The sequence below is a fragment of the Mastomys coucha genome, unplaced genomic scaffold, assembly GCF_008632895.1.
Source record: "Mastomys coucha isolate ucsf_1 unplaced genomic scaffold, UCSF_Mcou_1 pScaffold14, whole genome shotgun sequence".
Lineage (NCBI taxonomy): Eukaryota > Metazoa > Chordata > Mammalia > Rodentia > Muridae > Mastomys > Mastomys coucha.
The window spans coordinates 26,800,035-26,821,956 of NW_022196896.1; the positions used below are offsets into that span (position 1 = coordinate 26,800,035).

The 21,922-nt window shown below is 48.1% G+C and overlaps 1 protein-coding gene across 1 annotated transcript; it reads right to left on the minus strand.

Moving 5' to 3' along the window:
- Positions 1–2,087: 2,087 nt before the first annotated feature.
- Gdf6 (growth differentiation factor 6) lies at positions 2,088–19,038 on the minus strand. The gene is made up of 2 exons (XM_031366640.1): positions 18,432–19,038; positions 2,088–4,070 (listed from the first exon to the last, which is right to left on the minus strand). Exons 1-2 carry the CDS (start codon positions 18,838–18,840, stop codon positions 3,121–3,123), a joined length of 1,359 nt encoding a protein of 452 aa, XP_031222500.1. The 5' UTR covers positions 18,841–19,038; the 3' UTR covers positions 2,088–3,120.
- Positions 19,039–21,922: the final 2,884 nt, after the last annotated feature.

Genomic DNA, 21,922 nt, shown 5'->3' on the forward strand with positions numbered 1-21,922 from the left:
CAACGCTAGCAACTCTGAGTTGAGTATCCCCCTATGTAACTTTCCAGATACCATTTTCTGAGCTGTGACCATGCACAAATCAGTTGGGATAACATGCTACAAGACTGCAAACATTGCTGCCACCCCTTGGGGCAGGTTCTGCTCTTCTCACCAGCTGGCAATCCTTTAACACTGTGGCTAACTATACATTGTCTGTGCAGGCACAAGAGAACCAAAAGACAAGTAGAACTTTGGGTTCTAGTGTCTGGAAGACTGAATTTAAATCTGGACAACCACCTCTAGGCTGGACAGTTGCTAGCAGGCTGCTTAAGTTCTCTGAACCTCAGTTACTCTTCTATAAAAAAGAGTCTACATTGATGCCTACCTGATGGAGTTCCTGAGTGACTTGAGGTAACAGGTTCAACAGCTCTCTGTGCCTGACATATGAACTTTCAGACTTGAACTTATACAAGAGTCTGCCAATGTGCAGTAAACACAAAACAAAAACAAACAAACAAAACACTGTATGGGTCGCCTGTGTGATTCATCATAGATGTGAGAGTTTATCAGTAATTAAAGAAGTGAGCAGGGCCCAGAGATGCAACCAGCTGTAGAGCACATACTTAGCCTACGGGAAGTCCTGGTTCAGGAAGAAACTACAGAAGACTCAAATGCCTACTTAGATTCTTGAGACCATGTAATAGGGCACAGGTTTATCAACAGTGTTAAACAGCTGGTAGGGATTTGGCTTTAATTTTATGAATTAAAAAAATTATATAAGCAGTTATTAACAGTTTTGAAGAAAAATAATGCTCATAACAGTAGCCTTTAAAACAATTAGTGTCTTCCAATTGGTACTGGAACAAAACACTGTGAATAATAATTTCTTGAGAAAATGATTTCTATAGATCCACATAAACCAGGCTGAGTTATTAAGGGGAAAATGAGTTTAATAAGACAGAATTATCCAGATTCCATATCATCCAAGAAGGTATACTATAAAAATGTTTTGAATATTACTCCGGTAACTTTAGTGTTGTCAAAATCTGTATTATAGTGAGGTAGACAGTTTCAAAAAAAACTCTCCATTAGACACACTTAAAATTTTGCAATAATATTTAAGAAAATGATAACATTATGAAAGAATGAAATATCTGATTAATGCTTAACTTTGTACAACTCGAATATAAACTTTAAAAATATTAGAAATTATAACATTTGAGTGCATATAACGTTTTGTACATTAAGATGAATCGCATGTTTTCTCTTTGCACTTTCAGTCATCTTAAATAAACAAATATATACAGCCTCAACAGAACAGCAGTGCATCCAAAGCAAATGTGCATTTAAGTTATTTCTCCCGGCCAAGTCTTGTCTTTTCTCCCTTACCAGTTTATATTACCATGTATTAGCATTCCAACTGCTTCCTTGACAGTTTGTGGTTCTCTGACCCAGACAAGAAACAGATTTCAATGGGGAGAGAACAAACCAATTGGGGTAACCCAAAACATTCTGTAATCACTAACATAAGGTCCTCAGTTTAAACTATTCCATGGACAAAGACGAAGAAGCTTACTTCTCAAAGGGACTCTGTCTGGGTGATGTTTGATAATAACCGTGGTACAGACTGTGGGAAGGATGAAGACTGACTCCCTGGGAGCAGGTATCTGCCATGTGGGAAGGATGAAGATTCTGACTCCCTGGGAGCAGGTATCTGCCATGTGGGAAGGATGAAGACTTTGACTCCCTGGGAGCAGGTATCTGCCATGTTCTGTCTCTTGCTTCCCTCTGGTTTCCCTTCCCGGATGCCCTGTACCCCAGTTTCCACTCCAAGCTCAATGTAACACTTGACTCATAGCTTCTCATTACTAAGGTTTAAAAAACACCACCTAACTGGTAATTACAATCTAAAACGATTCTCTAGGGGGAGCCCTGGGCTATTGCTGGCTGGTAATCTCTCAGGAATGTCAGAAAGGAGAGGGGACTTAAATTTTAAGAAACTTCAGAGGCAGAGAGGCTCCTGGCCCTTTCATCCTCCTTCCCTGCTTGAGGCCTGGCCCTTTATCTCCATCATTGTCTCCCCTCCTGATGCAGCCTTCCACCTTTCGGGTCTTCTCCTCCCCCTCCCCTCCCCCTCCCCTGCCCCTCCTCCCCCTCCTGCTCCTCCTCTTGCCCTCCTCCTCTTCCTCTTCCTCCTCCTCTTCCTCCTCTTCCCTTCTTACCTTAATTATAGAGTTTCCACCCCTCACCACTTAAGGGAAAATAATGCCTTAGAAAGAGATGCTGGGATTTTGGCAAATTCTGTTTAAAGAAACCAATGAGAAATATCCATGACCAAGAGCTTTTGGGTGGGCTACCCCAGCCTTGGGTAATGCACCTCTGCAATGTCACCCGGTCAGAGGTAGGCCTTGTGGTTTCTCATTATCCTTCACGGGGTTCCACACGGACTAATTCTTGTCATTCCATCCATACCAAATCCTATCCCCCCACCAGCAACAGAAAAGGCATCCGGAGATCTGAGTCCACAGCGTGGCAACTCCCAGTTAGTTCCCTGTGCTAGGAGAGGCCAGGACAGAGCTGATAAACTCATGGGAATGCACAGAGGGGAGGAGGAGGCAGCTTGGGCTTCTCTAAGGGCAAGACCCTTCCCGACTATTCCTTTGGCCGGTTCCCCTAATACTTCCTGTTCGGCCAAGAATGCCAGCTGGGACTTGACTGGAAAGACTCAAAGCTCAATTTCTTACACAGGTAGAAACAACCAATCTGAGATGCGGATAAAAGTAATTGGTTATTTCTCTCACGGCCCCCTCCCCAGTCCACAGAACACTGTGAACAGATTCGCATCTCCCCTCCTTCCATGTCCTATCAAAACCAAGGAGATGAAAAAAGAAAAAAAAAAGCCATAATAATAAAAGAAAGAATCCTTTTGTCTAGTCTTTCCAGGGTGGCAAGGCAAAGTGTGAAACCTTTAGCTGCTTCTGGGTTGGGGGTTGGAAGGTTCCAGGAGGGCTGGGCTGCTTCCTCTCCCACTGTGCTCCTACTTTCAGGCTGTCCCCCACCTGTGGCCTCTTCCAGGCCAGCTCCTGCTCCTCTCTCAGGCCTCACTCCATGGTCCCTGGCCCAGGCGGCGGGACAGCACCGCTACCTACAGCCACAGGACTCCACCACCATGTCCTCGTACTGCTTGTAGACTACATTATTGCCCGCGTCGATGTACAGGATGCTGATGGGAGTCAATTTGGTGGGAACGCAGCAACTAGGCGGGGTGGAGCCCGGGTCCATGGAGTTCATCAGCGTCTGGATGATGGCGTGGTTGGTGGGCTCCAGGTGCGAGCGCAGCGGAAAGTCGCACACGCCCTCGCAGTGATAGGCCTCGTACTCTAGGGGCGCGATAATCCAGTCGTCCCAGCCTAACTCCTTAAAATTCACGTGCAGAGGCTTTCTGCTGCAGCGCAGCCGGGACTTCTTGCCGTGTCGCTTGCCGTGACGGCTGGCGAAGGCGGTGCGTCGCCGCCGCCGGCCGGGCGAGGGCAGCCAAGACCCGGCATCTGGGGCGCCCGACGGCGCTGGCCATGACCCCTCGGCTCCAGCAGCCTCTGCAGAGCCCAGCTGCTCATGCATCTCAGTGAACAGGTTCTTGCGCTGCGATCTGGTGAACACGACAAGCAGGGCGCGCTCCTGGGGCGGCCGCACCCTCCGGCCGAAGCCCAGACTCCGCAGGTCCAGAGACGGTGGCTGCTGGGGACCCTTTGCGCTCTCCCCCGTATCCCAGGAGTCCAGCTCACCCCAGGCTGCCCGCAACTCCAAGCACAGCTGCTTCCACGGCTGAGGGCGCAGGCCCTGCCAAACGTCGAAGACTTCCCAACCGGCCTGGGTTGGTCCCTGAGGATCCAGGGTCCTGGCGTCCAGTAGCAATGGGGACAAACAGGGGAAGAGCTGCAAGTGCAGCGGTCGGGCCGGTAGCCCCCGGGGTGTTGGGGGCGCTTGGCGATAAAGCCTCAGCTCTGCGCCCACCAGTTCTTCTTTGTCTGAGAGCGTGGACACATCAAACAAATACTTCTGTCTCCGGAGAGGAGTGTGCGAGAGATCGTCTGCGAGATAAAAAATAATTACAGTCAGTTTCACTTACGGGGAGATCAGCCCGGTGCTCTTCGGCTATCCCCAAGAGGAAGTGGGAAGGAGGGGGCAGGCAGCCTGGGAGCCTAGTTCAGCGGCCCAGCCACCCCCAGGCTCGTGCCTGGACCATACATACACTGTGTGATGAGGAACCGCACCAGACCAGACCAGACCCTCTCCTAATCTCAGCTGCTGCCTGGGACAGAAGTTTGTACTCCTTTTGTAAGAGGCGTCCTCCCTGGGCTCCCCGTCAGCAGGCTGTGTAACCACTAATAAGCCCTTGTGGTCAGGAGCCTGTGCTTCCCTAGCCCTTCTGTCCAGGAGCTCTCAGTATTAACGCCTTCCAAGAGGTCATCCCACACCACCTTGATCCAAAACAGCTTCCCTGGCCCACTATCGCAGGACTTTGGCTTATTCCCTGGCACTTAAAAATATCTACAATTATCCCGTCTATATTTGTCACGAGGTCTGCCTTTCCCAAGCACCGGGACACCCTCCACCAACTTAGAGAAGCGAAGACTGCAGCAAATCCTTGCTTACCACAGACCCGGAACTCTGGGAGACCTAGAATACACACAGGTCAATAGGTGTGAAACTTGTAGAAATGTGATTTTCAATTTGACCTTGAAAGTATCAATGTCAGAGTCTGCTTGCCTAATTGAATAGATATCTAAGAAAGGACGCAGCATGAGGCTTTGGGGTGCTTATTATGAACCAACCCCTTTCCTTCAGACTCCAAAGGGATTTATAGTTAACAGTCATTCTGGAAATCCACTAGTCCAGGATCATATTGCTACTCCCACTACAGTGTGGCTGTGATGTTTTAGGCCCAGTATGATGCAGACGGGGTGGAGAGTTGCTGTGTCACTTCTTTCTTTTCCAGTATTTTTCTTCCTTCCTTCCTTCCTTCCTTCCTTCCAACAAATAAAAGAGTGATGCAACTTTCAGAAGTGGAGAAAGGGGCATGAACAAACTTAGTACTTTTATCTACTGAGATCCTTCCCTACATGGGAAATGGGCATTCCTGGAAAGAGAAAAACTCAGCCAGGGATACCTAGACACAGGCAGGGACATGCCCCACCCCTTTTCCCCACCACCCAATCTGATATTCTGTTTTTCAATGAATTCCAAAGATCCATTTCTTGGTTACAAGTGAGAAAAATACATTTGTGTACCATACAGCCTGGCAGACTTTAAAAATTCCAAGGCAAATTCTTTAAGACGAATGGAATATTAGACCTTTCTTTCTGACACATTTGTGCGTGCAGCCAACATCACTTCAACGTGCAAGGCAGAAAGCTAAGCAGATTTTCCTGGGCTGCCTTCCCATAAAATGTTTACAACCCAGCAAATACAAAAATCCCCAAAGCCCCCTGCTTTCCCCAGAAGCTAGTAAAGTTTGGGTCGATTTCAATAGTAAAAGTATGGCCAGGTCCATTCCGACCCTCACTGCCTGCCCAGATGTAGCCTGGGGACATATAGCCCACGGACACTGGCTCGGGAACCTCAGCCACACCCAGTCAGCACTCTGGGCTAATGACTGGCCTGCTGCCTCTAAGGCGCATGCCTATACCTGGGGTGGGGCTGTGGGAAGGGTTGGAGAGGAGAAAAGGGAAGAGACTGCTGCAGGAAGTTGATTTATGGAAGCCAAGACATTCAAACCAGCCCAGGGGGAGTTCAATACACTTTCTTTTCCTTCGTAGAAAGCTGTGGCTGAAGGTGGTGGTTGGCCACTACCCAGATCAGTGTATCTGTCACCTTTGGCTTCACTTGTTCCCTCTCGCCTCAGTAAAGAGTGGGACGGACAAACTGCAACACGTGCTGTTCCAGCCAAAGGTCCTGAGGGCTGACACAGTTCTGACCTTGATTCCATTGCACAGTTCAATAGAGTAGGTAGGTACTGGTCCCATTTCTGTGGTGGGAAAACCAGGGTTTGGGGAAATTGCCTAAATAAGTGATGAGGTCAAGGGCACCACTTAGATGTGCCTAGATCCAATGCCTGAGCGTTCAGCAGTGAGTCCCCTTGCCTCAGCACTATAGGGCAAATATAGAATTCTAGAGGCAACCAAGAGTGGGAAGGGGCTAAAGGAAGGGGATACAGACCAAACTGTATTTGTGGAGCTTGTTGGGAATAAGTCCTGGCCTCCCTTGGCAAATCATTTCCATCTCTGTTTTCATAATATCATGTACTTGATTGTTGGCCAGAGAACATGGACAGGTTCTCTGTCCATATAAAGAATAATGATCTATTTACTTATCTCTCTTGCAACATGGAGATATCATTCTTTTGTTTCCATTCTTTTGTTTTGTTTTTTGGTTGTTTTTGTTGTTTTGTTTTGTTTTGTTTTTATTGCTTGTTTTTTTTCCAGACAGGTTTCCTCGTGTCACTTGGCTGTCCTGGAACTCACTTTGTAGACCAGACTGACCTTGAACTCACAGAAATCTGCCTGCCTCTGCCTCCCAAGTTGGTGCCAGCACTACCTCTTCCTTTCCTTTCCTTTTCTTTTCTTTTCCTTTCTTTCTTTAAAGAGGAAGGTAATAGTCTGCGCATCTGAATGAAAACTGAGACAAGCATCTGCAGGGAAAGGCTCTTGTAGATTCTTCAACCTTAAGTTATCTGATGACTGATCTTGTAAGACTCTCCTGCACATACTATTTTTCTAGAACTTGAGAAAGAGTGCAGGTATGGCCTCCAGTCCCCATCCATTCCCTTTTCTTCCTGTACTTGTCTACCTTATGATTGTAGGGGTCCTACCTGAACACTTACAGGCACCCAGTCAGCATGCAGCAGCATCCCAGGTAAGCATACACATGAGTAGTGTCATCCTCTCTTGAGAAGACAGGCTGATAAAGAAACTACCTGGATCATCAAACTGGGCTAAGAGCCAGAAATCTGTAGCCTGGGAACCTGGAGATCAGACTAGGACAGTGGCCATTAATAATACACACAAACACAGACACAGACACACACACACACACACACACACCATACACACCAAATACTAAACAAACAATAAAAACAACCTAGCATCATAAGAACTTGTTAGAGACAGAAAATTATTTCAGATTCCAAAGATTTAGGGGGATGCCTTTCTAGGAACATCCAAATGATGCTTATTCTGTTGGCTCAAGGACTCAGTCTCAGAGGACCACCAACACAGGTAAGGGATCGGATTTCTCATCTTGTGGGAAGAAGAGTCACTGAAGTAGAAAAAGAACAAAGCACCCAGATGCAGGGCAAGATCCAAGGCACCGCCCCTAGACCATGTCATCATCTTTCTAGGCTCCTTCTAGTCCATAGAAACACTGATAATTTTTATAATTTCACCCACATGTCTTCTCAGCAGGTCTTCGGAGCCTCTAACTCCTAAGCACAGGACCCAGGAAGGTAGCTACTCTCTATAGGTGCCCTCCAGACCACATTCCCCACGTTTGAACCTGCTTTGGAGCCCTAAGCACCAAAGACATAGCCAAACAGAGGCATACCATAGATCTGGAATGTAGAGACCACCAAATAGTAGTTACAGATTGCTCCAAACACTTTACCCGCTGGCCTGGCAAACAAAAGCCTGGCCCAGCTGCCATGGGTCACCTGTGGCCAGGAAACTGGCCCTGGCCCTATGCACTGCCTTGTACAGACCTCATCTCTCTCAGTCTTATGCAAATATGGGTGATGTCAGTAAACGACTCCTCCCTTGCATAAATGTCCACTGTTGGCTTCTGATATGTCGCACATTCTCATAAGTCATCCCACAGCTGTCCTGAAACTGCTTGTCTGCTTTCGGCTCTTTGAATTGGAGAATGATCAGTAATTGATCAGGAAAGGCCTCTATTGGCATCAAGCTACGTTGTTTTACAGCATAGCTCTCACCTCAGTCAACTGAGTTCTCTTGAGCATCGGACTCATAAGCCTTTCAAGCCATAACTGCATGGATTTTCTGCTTTTCCTTTTTCTCCAGAAGATGAGTAGAGAAGAGGGGAAGAAGGAAATGAGGAGGAGTCGTAACAGGCATATCTGAAGGAAATCTTTACATGTCTTGAACTGGCAAAATAGAGATATGGGCAAAATACAAATGCTGACTGTTCTGGTGTAAGGTGTCTTGGTTTTTGTTTGTTTCTCTGTGAAAAAGTCTCCTATCCAGTCTAGACTGGCCTGGAGCTCCCTACCCTCCTACCTTCTCCTTGTACTATGACTACATCATCCAGAGCTCTTAGTACACAGGTTTTAAAATTTCAAATAGGAGGATGTTGATCGAAAGAAGTCTCAGTCAGAATGAATATATGTTAAGGTGAGAGTTTAACTAGAGAAGAAGGATCCAGAGGGATTATGGAAACAGACACTCTTAGACAGGCAGATGCACAAGGCTATGTGGGCACAGTAAATGGCTGAAGGACTCTAGAGGCAAACACTAAACTGGAGAGGAAAATACGTGGCCACGGAGTCCTCAGACAGCCTGAGCTTAGGATACAAGCCAGCATATTCCATCAGTACCCTGTAGTTATTCCTACCTAAGGGGTTGCCAGCCAGCCAGCCTTCATAGGATTTCTAAAAAGCTGAAACTCACAGAGAGGGAAGGATCAGAACTGTTTTTCCAAGACATCACTGGGATCTTATACAGTTGATGTCCCTCTTGAGGATTCAGCTTGGATTTGTCTTTCTTCCCAGGGACCAGAAGAGTTTATGTGATTCCAAAAGGATCTGCAGGCCCTTTATACACTGACTGGTGTCTCATTCTCTACATTAATTGAAATTCTCTGAGTAGATGTTGTCACACTCTAGCAACCTCCTTCATCTGCCTAGCCATGTCTCCTGTGTCAGGAAGCACAGAATCTGTAGTTAGCCTACAGCTCAGAAAGCTCAGAATATGTGACATTTCCCACTCAAACACCCTAAGTAGGACTAAGCGGTGGGGTGCAAAGACAATCAATGGTCCATCTTTGCAAAGGATACTCCAGAACTCTGAAACTAAGCTTCCTTCCTGACCCTAGCTTATTGTGGACCCAGAAGTGGCTTTGGTTGTTAACTGGGCACTGTCTTTGTGCCAGGCTCATGGAACTCAGAGCTTTGATGGCCTCTCTCAGATCCCTTCACCAAGCAGTTAAGCTAGGCTCCACTGTTATAGCCATTTCCAGGAAAGACACTTTAGAGCACCAAGACTTAACTTGGCATCTTGCAACCAGTAAAAGATAAATAGTTCCAAGAGCTCCATCTCTCAGGACTCCTCTACACAGGCCTTGATTGTGCAGTGGAAAGAAAAGAAAGGGGAAGCCTGCCATTACTTAGATTTTGGTCTTCAATCAGGTCAATACTTGACTGTGACACAATCTCCCCAGGATGGCTCACTTTTTCCTTCACTAGGTGGAAAACTTTGAAGCTCAGACTTCATGGATGTGTCTAGAGCAATGGTGGGTCTCAGATCCATCACTCCACTGAGTGTCAAGATTCTGTCAAGTTAGAATATTCCAGGTGTGCTCCTGAAGCTCCTCCCTATTGGGTTGTGAAGGCCTGTGGGGACAATCTATGCTTGGACTATTTACTGTGCCCCTGGAATACAGTACCTCCCAGGCAGTCCTGAGCCCATCCTTGCTAAGAATTTTCATGAAGAAAACGTTTTGGAAGCATCCTACACAGCACCCCTGAATGTTCTTGCTTGACACCAGGCCCATGATTGACCACCCAGAGCATTGGTTGTAATGTCAGATGGCAGTGTAGTACCTACTATGTGATGGGAAAAAGATAAATCCTTACCCTATATAATTGAACTAATGGCTATATATTGTGTGTGTGTGTGTGTGTGTGTGTGTGTACATACATAAGTTAGAATTTCACATTGTACCCCATAAATATATGTAAATACCATGTCAGCTAAAAATTAAAAATGCATATTTAAAAAACCCAGCAGTGAGGAAGAACGATATGCAGGAGAGGATAATGCCAGGAGACTAAGATCAATATTTCATGCTTTCTACAGTTGTGGAATATATGAAAACATATATGTGACTAGATGGGGGGGCAACTTTTGGAAACATAGGACATGGAGAATAAAGTTGAGCAAAATGCAACGATACATATATGAAGGTGTCACAGCAAGCCCACAAGTCCATTATTCTAGAAAGTATTATATAATGTATATTGTACATAAAAATAAAATTCACCTCTGAGAAAGCTATTGTTATAAATGAAAGCCCAGGAGGCTTACCAGTAATGTTGGTGCTAACAGTTTGGCTCCTGTACATGTGTCATCACTCTAGACACAACCCTCGATCTCTGTGTACAGCTGAACCCGAGATGATTTTAGTTCTTCTTTACTGCTCATGCTAGAAAGAAGGGATGGCTCAGATACATGGTCTCCAATAGTCATCAATTTCCTAAGCAGTTTAGCTGAAAGATTGCCAACACTATGTCTTTTGGAAGACAATATGTCTTGTGTCTCTTTTACAAAGTGAAGATAGTGATGCCAGCTCACAGGGACACATAGGAGATGTAGCTGTTAAGAATGTTTTACACATGTTAGCTACTACTGACAATGTGGGATGAATATGGTGACTTAAAGTCTGAGACATGGCATTTATTCCAATCCTTATCTGTGACTTGGTGTCTTAATCACATGACTTCCCAGCTTCATATGCCTCATATGCAGAGTGGGAGAATCACCTGTATATCTGGCAGGACCACTGTAAAGGTCAGAATCAAGGTATATTACGTGGTTCAGGGCAACTTGCAGCCAACCTTACTACAGTTATCTATAGTTTGGTAGGGAGAGATTTATCTATCATCTTCTTGGCCTCCTTGAACAGTCACAGTCCAGTTATTTCCACTAGATTTCTAGGAGTAGAGGAAAAACATTGCTGGGCAACAGAAATAAAGAAAACAGAAGAAGATCTGGCTCCTACCCATCTAAGTCCTGATGACAATCAAGGCTTCTGCAGCAATAGCTTTGAACTTCATTTACAACACCACAGTGTCAGATGATGAATGCCTTCCTCATTAGATTCCAGTCATTAAAGACTGAACTGCTCTTGTAAGTCCCCACCAGGCAGTAAGGCAATGTTATCCTATGCAATAAACCATAAGTCTCCCTGGCTGAGCAAGTGCAGCCCTGAGGAACCTACAATTCCTCTCTTTGGTATGTTTTGTAGGTGTGATCTGTCCACAGAACCAATCACGGGAAGTAACAGAAGGGTATGTTTCCTATTTGTACCTGAAAAAAAAAACGAAAACCAAACCAAACTCTACTCCTACGTGGAGGGAACGAGGCATAGAAAGGAACACCTGAATCGCAGTGCTGATGGTTGGTGATAGGCTTCATCTATCAGTAGTAAGATCGCTTTGGTGGCTCTGTCAGGGTACACATCCTGCTCACATACTAACTGGTCCAACTTCTCAGAGTCTCTTGACTTTCTTGGTGCCTTCACTCGCAGCTTGCTGTATGTTTCAGCTTTTTTGTCCCTTCCGATCCCAAGAATGACCTAGGAACCATTCATGGATTATCTGGTTTTGCTCCTTTCTTTATTTCCTTCCTCCTTTCTTTCTTTCTTTCTTTCTTCCTTTCTTTCTTTCATTTATTTCTTTGCATGGAGGATCTATGCCTTCCTTCTCACATGAACTTAGGTCTTGTAGGCTTCTTGGTTAGGGTCTTATCACCCGCCTGGACCCTGAAGAGAACTAATACTGGTACCTTAGGTTCTGCTTCAGTGGAAAAGAGTGAAGTTCAGAAGGCAGCCTGCTCTCGCCTGACTGAAACTACATTATTGATCCTTGGTCCAGCCTCAACATGTGATAGCTCCAAATTCAGTCTTGTGAATTTCTAGGCAGCTACAAAGGAAAAGAGCCAGCTCTCTCTGAGTACTGAGTACAGCAAATGGAAGCCTAGATTTTCTGGACAGATGAAATATTTACCTTGGAGCTAATTTCCTAAAATCTCTTTGACTTTGTTAGGGAGACAGGGACTAACCAAGGTCAAGGACACTTGCCTTGGCATTTGTCTTTTCAGCTGTGTCTCACCTTGGGCTCCCAACCACAGCAGCTTAAAGTTTAACTTAACCACATACAGGCCATCAAAACCACCTCTCCTAGGTCCTACCCATCCTCTACAAGCTGTAGGGGTAGCCAGTGCCACAGGGACCCAAGTCACACGTCTTTCCTAAGAACCAGGACCAAGTTGATTTGTTGAAGGTGACTTTTCCAGAAATGTAGGGATTGAATCTACAAAGGGCTGAGCAGAAGTGACACCACATCTCTTGGTAAGAGTTAACTGATGGGGATGCATGAGTCTTAAAGCCCTCCTAGGATCTGCAATTCAACCCAGACCTCATCAGCCCAGAAGCAGAAAGATAAGTGGATGATTTATGCAGCTCCTCTTCCCAACTAACCCTGCAGTAGCAGAAGGAAGAGGTTCAAAGATGTACTGGATGACGGGCAGACTTTTGCATTACTATTTCCCAAGGCTCCAGCTTTGAAAGTCTCCATAATATTCTTTGATGTATGATGGGTGAGGTGCCATCTCTGAAGAAGGGGTTTCTCCAAGTCACTCATCTTGCTCTATCTTTCAACAATGTAGCAAAATGAGATTTCAGGTGTCAGCTGCAGATCACAATCAGGAGTTTTGGTTTTTTGTTTTTTGTTTTTTCAGGTTTCCTCCCCCCTAACCCCCGTTTCCTTCCCTACCGAGCTTCCAAGCTCCAGTCTACTGGAAAGTGGGCTTCATCGGCTGGACCAATCCTCTCCCTTAGAAGCTTTCTGTGCAAAACATGAACACTGCATCTTCTTGCCCTGTCCTGCCTTATGCCCCTCTCTTCAATCTCAGTGGCCACCAATTAGTGCTAGAAGCCCTCCCTTCTCCACTCCTGCAAAGCCCACTCTAGTCTGTAAGCCTTGCCCCGCCCCACATGCCAGCCTCTAACTGCACAGCCAGAGCCTCTCTCTCCACCAAGCTGCTTGCAGTCCTTTATAAGCTCCTGCAGTCCCTCCTTGACAAGTGGACCTAATTCTCCACCCCGGGGCAGTACCAATGTGTGTACCTGAAAACGGAAGGTGTACCTGGAACCCATTAGGGTAATGGGGACCTATCTAATTCCAGTAAACAGAAGACATAATTTAACTCAAATTGAACTTAAAAATAAACATACAGAGTTTAGACTGGGGCTGTCAAAAGATCTGTGATGGGTCCTTACTCCCATGTTTTATACCAAAAGGAGTGTTCCTTGATTCCACAAAATCACAGTTGGTGCTGGGTTGTTAAAAAGCAAAGGGGTTATTGAACATTTTATTGTTCTTGAAAGCATCTAGGAGCTATGGTTGAATTGACTGAGGTTGATGTAAAGAATAGTCTGTCAGGAAGCAAGACTTCCTTTATCTGGCACATTTCTATCATGCCCCCCCCCAAACACAAAGTCCCTAGAAGGCCTCTGACTATGGAAGAGGTGGGGTAGCACTCCAGGTGGAGGAAACAGGTTACTCTCAAGTTCCTTTCCATGAAAGACCCGAGTTCCCAGAGTATCCAGGGATACGGATGCTCTGGGAACTCAGAAGGGATGGCTTTCGATCTTGATTCATTTAGGAAAGGAGAAGTCACAAAAACGTACAGGATTTGTGGCTCGGATGAATTTTGTTTTTCTTAATGTGCAGAAATTAAAGAGGTGTTTGAGCACGTTTCCCTTCCCCTCCCCCACTAGCGATTCCACCCTGGGCAAAAGCTCCACATTTCCAGAGTATCCAGGGAAGAGGATAACCTTTGATGTCCTCAGATAAGCCTTCCTGGCTAAGACTCTTCCTGCAACCTGCACTCTGACTACACAAGATCCCTGATCTTTTTATCATCTTGCCTTTTCCTTTTTGTTGCCCTTTAAAGATACAAAGGCAGCAACTGGTGTTGCTCTACAAGCCTATGGGTTTGGGGATTGGTTTATGGCCTTAAATGTATCTGAATCATTCCAACTAGAAGAGTGGACAAACTTTGGAGTTTAAGACTTCCTTGTCCTTTCCCCAGAACCTCTGATTAACCCAACTAGGAAGATCCTTCAGCCTGAACCACAAAGCCAGCTCTGTGCCCCATCCTCTGCCCGAACCCCTCGCACACACTCACTTGCACACTTAGCAAGCCCCTTCCAAGGCTGTTCTCTCTTTCCGGGGAAATAAAGCCTAGATTGGAACCTTCTGCCCAGCTTCCTCACTTGGCCGTCTGGTATGAATTAGTGTTTTTATAAGGGACTCAAACAAATCGAATACAAGGTCACCAAATAATTAACAGTTGCGAATTCCCTCCGTCCCCATTAAAATACTTCCCTGCTTATATTTCATTTTCCGTTTGCCAACGACAACAGGGTACAGGCAAAAGTGCTAGCGCTGCCCTGTTGATTACTCCATGGCAGAAATCCACTGTTCTGCATAAACACAATGGAACAGGCAAACTTCACATCAGGAAACTAGGAAGAAGCACTAGATCTCCCTCCTCTCTCCAAAACCCGTCTGCCCCTAGCATCCTTCCGCTGCCTTGTAATCTCTGAACTAAAGATAAAGAGCAGACTTAGCAGATGCTAAGGGTACCCAGCCCCAAAGAATGCTTTCCTCTCTTCTTTGGCGTTATCTGTTCTTTGTTGTCTTCTTTCTGTAAGCAGGCTTGTATCAACAACACAACAATAACAACTATTCTTATTTCAAAGTCTCTGGGGAAACTAACCCACAGAAGTACCCTTAGACTCAATCTGTTCCTTTAGTCGTTGATGCTTTGAAAGTTTTACATATATATGTATACCTTATTTGACACTTACCACATAAATTGCAAAGCAGGACCTCTCCCTCAAACTCAATCTCCCCGCACCCCCTCTTGTTTGTCTGGGAGTTCAGGGTCCCAGAACTTTGTAATTTAATATCTAACCTGGTTCATGCTGATCTCAGCTCCCCACCAACACACACAAACACACTTTCTCATCTCTACTTATCTAAAATAATTATTGAGGCACAGCATGAAACCGTGTTAAAAAGATCATCCATAAAGTAGTTTGTACCTCTGCTAAATAAATACAAGAGGAAGCCAGGCACAGCACATATTCAGACCCTTGCATCCAAAGGGAGAACTACTAATTAGGTCTTTAAGTACCACAAAAACACATCAAGCCATAAAGAAAATCTCACTTTTACATTTTTTTTAAAACTTCTGCATCTCAACACACTTCTTAGAAACTTCTTGTTCTTATCCCACTCGCACATATAATATTTATATGTATTTATGCATTCAGAGTCTAGACTCATACTCCAGTCTCACCTCTCACAAGCTGTGTAACCTTGAGCAACTTAATTTCTCTGTCTTTCTTAATTCACCTTTAAAGTAACGCGGCAACAGTAGCTCGTGAAATAAATGATCTCGTTCACGTCGTCATAGCTTTTAGCACAGTACTTGGCCCACAGGAAAAGGTCAATCAATCTTGGCTACTGTTATTTCCCCTTTCAGGGCGTTTTCAAAGCTTGCAATAAGGCCTCCTTCGAGACTAGCGGGACAGGGAGCAGCACTGTACAGAAGGCTGCTGGTGACTCTATGGAGCTATCGCTCTCTTACTTATTCCAGCCCTCCCATTCTCACACACCAGCTTCAGGTATAACGTTAAAGTTCCCGTGTGAGCAAGACGTTTAACCAATTCTCTGCGAGTGTCTTGGTGCATGTGAACGGGCTTAGAGGCTCCTCCCCTAGAGGGACCCTGGCTCCTGAGCTCCCAGCCTACCCTACCACTCTGTGGTGATTTAAACCTCCCCTAGGCAAGGCGCCAACTTAGCACGACCGACTCAGCTCCCGGCTGGCCTTTTTTTTTTCTTGCCTGCCCACTCAGGGCTTGGGGGAGGGGATGATGTTGAAGAGTTTGGCACGTTAAGAACCCCCCGCGCGAGAGGGGCGGAAGTCCTCGCCAGCAGCTGAGGATGCGCGGTTAGTGGGTCCCTTCCATCACGGGAGACTAGACACCGTTTGATGTGTTATGACATGAACCCTCAATTAGATCGCTGAGTCGAAACACTCCAATCAGGGGCCCAATGCTAAGCAAGCCCCGGAAGGTCCAACCCGAGGTCACCGCCGGTGACACATCAAATCAAAATCAGTGAGAGGGAAAGTGAGGTTTTCCCTTTATCAAGCTGGGGCTGTAGCCAGCAATCCAGCCCCTCCTCCGCACGCCCCTCTAGTCCCTCTCTGTACCCCCTCCTCCGAGCCCCTTTACACCCCTGAGGCGAGGCTTGAGACCAGCATCGCAGCCTTCCAAGTATCCCAGCTGCCCTCTTACAGTTTTCTTTCGAACTTGGCGAACGTGGAGGAGACAGAGCCTTTGAACCACGGTCGTCCGGTGCTCAGGCCAGGTCTCCTCTGACTAGGGATCTCTGGCAGCCCTGTCCCCAGCACCTTCTGAGGTGGAATCCACAGTCTATCTGGCTTTATGACCATGGGAAGGGAACAGTGTTCTTCTCCTTCCCCAAAGCTCACCTCGTGCTCGTTGCTCCTGCTCGAAGAACCCGTGGGCTCCCAGCACGGGGTGTGTAGGTGCTGCAGGACAAACAAGGGTTGATGGGTTCTGGAGTCTAGGCGAGGTCTGGGGCCCCCAGAGACAGGCAGTTTTTCATGCTTTTTGAAATTCCAAAGTCTCCTATAGATGCCTTGGAATAGCCCACACTGTCCCTTGGTTCTGTGCCAAGGAACTCTCAGGGAATAGCGAGCCAATGAGGGTGTCTGCCTGGGGAAGGATGGGAGAGCCTGCCACTTCCCAGGATGAGAAAAACATATCCCACAGCCTGACAAGCCTAGGCCTCTAGGATTTCTTCCCTCAAAGCATATGCTCTGACCTTCCCTCACCTCTCCTTTGAAGACAGTACTGGAGATTCTAGGAGGTTACCAGAGAAGTTGCTGGGAGAGAAACTGCATTGCAGTAGCGTGGTAGGAAGAAGAAGTTGGCGCTGCATTAGAGTGCCCAGGTCCAAGACCTAGTAGCAGCAATACGAAGAAGCCACGTGTCTGTGTAAAGGTGACTTTATTATTCCTAAAATCGTCATAAAATACGGCGGCGTTAATTTGCCATCGGGGCCTTTCAGCAGCTCATAACCCAGCTGACCTCGGATTGTAGCTGTATACCTGGCTGGGCCAGAACCTTGGCCGCGAAGAAAAGCAGCTTGGAGAAGGCTGGAGGCTGGAGATTGACTAGGGCTTGGGGCAGGTGGGGGAGGGGGACATTAGCCTACTCTGAAAAGGTTCGAGGGAACAACTAAGGTAGATAGATGTCGCTGAGCAGTTCCCTCGGCCCAATCCCAGGGGCTCTTGAATTTCTGGATATTTTTCACTGAACCTGAACCTGTGGGTCTAGGAACAGAGTTGAAGGTAAGTCTGGGAATAGGGAAAGCACCTCTTACCTTCTCTATGCCTTCTTCTCTGTCTACCATCCTTTCCTATTTCTCTCCTCCTCTCTTGCTTTTTCTGAATTACTTTTCCTCTCTAGGAGCTGGTGGAACTTTCCCCAATATCTGAAGATTTCCCTGAGACACTGCCCATGCTTTGGGTCAGTAATAATAGCAAGAGGAAGAAGCTCGGAATCCTAAAGATGCCAGTGCATCCTGCCTGGCACAGTGGATGAGAGCTGGGTCACCGAGGTGCTCGTAGAAGGGTTGTCTGGCTGAGAAAGCTGGATGAGTACCATCCTGTAGTACTGTAAGCCCCAACACCCCCACGCTTTGAGGAGTCCCAGTTTCAGCCCACCCCCGTGGACGGTGGCTTGAAAACTATCAGATGTGAGAGGAAACGGTGCCCACCTGACTGATGTTCCCCCACACCCTACCCAGGACTCCAAGAGAACCCACAGGGCTGGGGGAACTAGGCACTGCCTGACACTGATCCTAGACTCCGTGTCTTGACTGGTTGACTACCTTGTGCCGGCTTTTCCTTGAGAGACTGGAGGCTCTCTAAAGCTCTCACGGATGCTCTAGGGCCCGCGACCCTCACAAGCTTCGGAACCAGGGTCTCTCAGTGCTTTCTCTGTCTCCCTTCATTTGCTCGCCACTTCTCTTCCTCTACGCTTCCACTGCTAGCTACCAGATCAGTGACCGCCGCGATGCTTTCGGCAAGAGAGAAAAAACAGGAAGGAAAAAGAGAAGAAGTAATGTAAGAAAATAGGGGAGGATTGCAGACTGGAGCAAAAGCTGCAGCTGCACTCAGAATTTGGGGCTTGAGAAAAGAAAAAAATGGGAGGTGCCCAGAATGCGAAGGGAATTCACAAAAGCAGCCTCCTGCCAGAGCCGGGCCAGCGCTCTGGGCTGAGGAGCTCCAACCCGAGAGGAATCGAATCGAGCGAGCGCTTTCTTTGCCACTTACCCAGTCCTCTGTCTACAAAACTAGTGATCGTATTGGCCGACTTGGAAGACTGGAAAAAGCTGGCATTGATGCCCAGCTTCTCGGCAATGGAGTAAGTCCTGTAGATTGACAGCATGTACTCGTGAGGCACCACGCGCGGCCCCCTGCCCGGCGGCTCCTGCCCCTGAGATTGTCCAGGCGGCCACCGCCGGAGCTCGTTCTGCCGCTGCCGGTGTTCCTGAAGCGTCCGGCCGTCGGCACTCTCTTGTGGAGTCCGCTGCATCTTCCCTTCTTTGCGGTTCCCCAAGTCTTTGGTGGAGTCCAATTCGGTGGAGGAGGACGAGGAGATGGATGCCTGCTGGAAACCCGGCAAATCCCAGAGGAAACTGATGAGGAAGATCGCCCAGAGAAGGACTCTAGGAGTGTCCATGGCGAGCGAGTGGCTGAGTTCCTCGGAGAGGCGGCGGCGACAGCGGCGGCTGCGCCGGGCGCGAAAGGCTCGGAGCGGCTGGACAGCGGCGGGGGCCTCGTTCCTCCTGCAGACTCCGAGTGCGGGGAGCCGGGTAGCAGCTACACAAATCCAGGCCCTGCCACGCCCCCTCCCGCCCCTCGCCGGGAGGTGGGGACAGGAGGGGAGAGCGGCGCTGCGGGGATGGGGAGGGAGGCGGGTAGTGCCGGCAGGAGGTGTGGAGTGGAGGGCGGCGGTGGGCTGGGGTGGTGGCGAGGCGCAGCGCCCCCGCGGGACGCGTGCGAGCTGAGAACTGGGAGCGCCCCGCGGGGTCCCGAGCGCCGCCGTCCAAGGGCTGGGGAGCCGAGCCCGCAGACAGCACCGGGGGGCGGGTTGGCAAGGACGGGGACCCCAACCCTCCGCCGCCTGCGCTGCGGACTGACCGTCAGTCCCCGCCAGCTGCCCGAACTTTCCTAGGAGTCGGCTGGCGGACTGTCCAGGGACCCGGGGAGCGGGGGCGGCGGCGGCGGCGGCTGGCTCGGAGCGGGTGCTGCTGCCGCAGGCTGCGCCCTGGCTCCCGGTAGTGATACTCTCTCTTCGCTACCCTACCCTCCTAGCGGGCGGTCAGCACCCCCTCACCTCCCGCAAGTTTCTAGCCTGAGCCCGGGAAGCCAGGCGCAGGGACCAGTCCTTCACAGCCCCACTCTCTTGGTAGGATGCCGCTTTCCACAAAGCCCCGCGCGTCTATTCCCGACCTTCGAGGTCAGGCAAAGGCCACCAGTCTCCAGAGTTTGGACCCATGCTCAGAGCTGCGGCGCTCCCCTGCAGGCCCCAGGCTCTCCTCTCACAGACCTCAATCTCTGGCGCTGGCTCCAGCTGCTTCATTTCTCTTTCGTGGGATCCCACACTTCTCTGGCCCCTCAGGGGCTTGACTCTCTCTTCTGCACCCAAACTTCCTTTTTCCTCTTTCCTCTTGTTTTCAGGAATTCCTCCTTCCCCCAAGTTCCTTCCCATTCCGATTAGATTCGATACCTCTCCTCACCCCCGCCCCGTCCCCCAAGTCTGCTTTTCTTTTTTAGGTTGTGGCCTCCCAACTCTCCGATCCCCACCCTTTCTCTCCCCCTTCCACCAGACCCCTCCCTGCGCAGCTCTACCCCAATCTGTTTCTCTTCAGCTCAGCCTCGCCCCATCACGAGTTTCCTTTATCTGTCCCCAGATTCCCAGTGTCTTCCCCGCCCACCGCCCCGCGGTTCCCAGAGCCTGGGACTTTGCAAGATTTGGCGGGGAAGAGTTGCTTCTCTCGTACTGTGCTCTAGATAGAAGTTATCCAGAGTCTTTACAGGGTACTCACACACCAACTGTAAACGTCCTCCTGTAAATTATTCCACTTTAATGGATTTTAAAAAGAGGGGTAACAAGAGGCTCAGAGATAACTGAGCTTTCCGAGGCCATTCAGCCAGGAGGTATACAGCCAGGGATAGACCAGGGAGGCATGGTTCTTCCTTTCCTGGTTTGATCTGAGGTGGCTGTGTCTCTGTGGGTTCTATGTGCCCTGCCCCCCTTGTCTTCTTTGGGACCATGCAGGCCTGAGGAGAGACAGTTTGGTCCCCTCTCCCCTTCCCATTACTCTGACTTCCTTAAGGTCGAGGCATGACTCTCATCCTGGACATGCGCAGTGTCAGGCCCAGCTCTATGGCCTTTGCAAACAGTTTCACATAATCTTCATTACAAGCCTGAGACAAGGGCTGCATTGTCTCTATTTTACAGACAGAGAAACTGAGGCCCACGATCATGCTGCTCCTGTATCTTCGGTACTCCTAACTGCTAGGATATTGAGAGTGGCTGGTTTGCTCTTGATCTCCGGGGATTCAGGCTCTACCCCAACCCATTTTATGTCCCTTAAAGCTACTTAGTTCATGATTGCCAACCCATGGCCTGTCGGGGACCAGAAGGATCCCTAGCTCCTTCCTCGCTCTTTCTGGGATTTAGATGATTATTTGTCATTCACCAACACCAGGCTGAGAAAGGAGAGAGGAACAGAAGTTTTAAATAATACTTAGCAGATATTTACCCCACTAGGACAAAAAGATCTCTCTGTTCATGCTCCTTCATCTTTGGGACGCATGTCCTTCTCACATTACTGTTATCCAGAGATGACACCCTCATCTCTTAATGTCTAATACCAAACCAATCACCTTCAAAACATCTGTGCTGCCCCCCTTTTCTTTTCCCCTCACTGTAGTGACATTCAGGAGCGGCATCCTCCTGTGGTTTGTCTCCATCCTGTCCCTCTGGGAAATGAACATGAGTACCTTGTGCTGCCACTCTGTATTTCTAGCTCCACAGCTCTAAGGATGACTTGTGGATTTGGAGCCTTCTTTCCCAGCACCATGCTTCCTGCCAGCCTTCGTCTCTGCTCATTTTGACCACAGCAATTATCTGTTGTGAGTTATCAGTAAACAGGAAACAAGACAGAGGTCCCATTGCCTATGGCTTACAAGCCTTCAACAGACTAGATAGTGTAAAGGCAAAAGACAGGGAGCACAAAGGATGTGGGCCCCTGTCTTCATGATTACCCCAGGGCAAGTGTTGCTGGTTTTGTTACCAGCCTTAGATATGAGGGAAGAAAATTCCTTTTGCCAAAAAGGCTCTAGTGGTCACTTACAGGTGAGAAAACAGACTGACAAACCAACACAGAAGGGTGGAGGTCACAAGCAAGCCAGAAAGATAACCAGGAGCCAAGCCATTAGACTCCTACCCCAACGTTTCCTACGGTTAAAACTTTCCTTCTAAAGTATATCTAAGACAATAATTCAATAAGGCTATTACTCCAATTTTCTCTTCTCTCTCTCCCTCTCCCTCCCTCTCTCTCTCTCTCTCTCTCTTCTCTCTCTCTCTCTCTCTCTCTCTCTCTCTCTCTCTCTCTGTGTGAGCATGCACATGCATGTGCATATAATTACTAGGTTTGTTTTTAGGTTTCCACACTATATACTGAGTCTGTGAAACACTGCTATGGAGTTTTTAGTTTCCAGACTATTCTTAGACTCTTTAATCATTTTTTCGG

Excerpts from the sequence above, each read along its gene's own strand:
- Gdf6 (XM_031366640.1), bottom strand. The coding sequence starts at position 18,840 with ATGGACACTCCTAGAGTCCTTCTCTGGGCGATCTTCCTCATCAGTTTC. Across the intron at positions 4,071-18,431 it reads TTTTGTAGACAGAGGACTGG|ACGATCTCTCGCACACTCCT; the intron begins GTAAGTGGCAAA and ends TTTATCTCGCAG.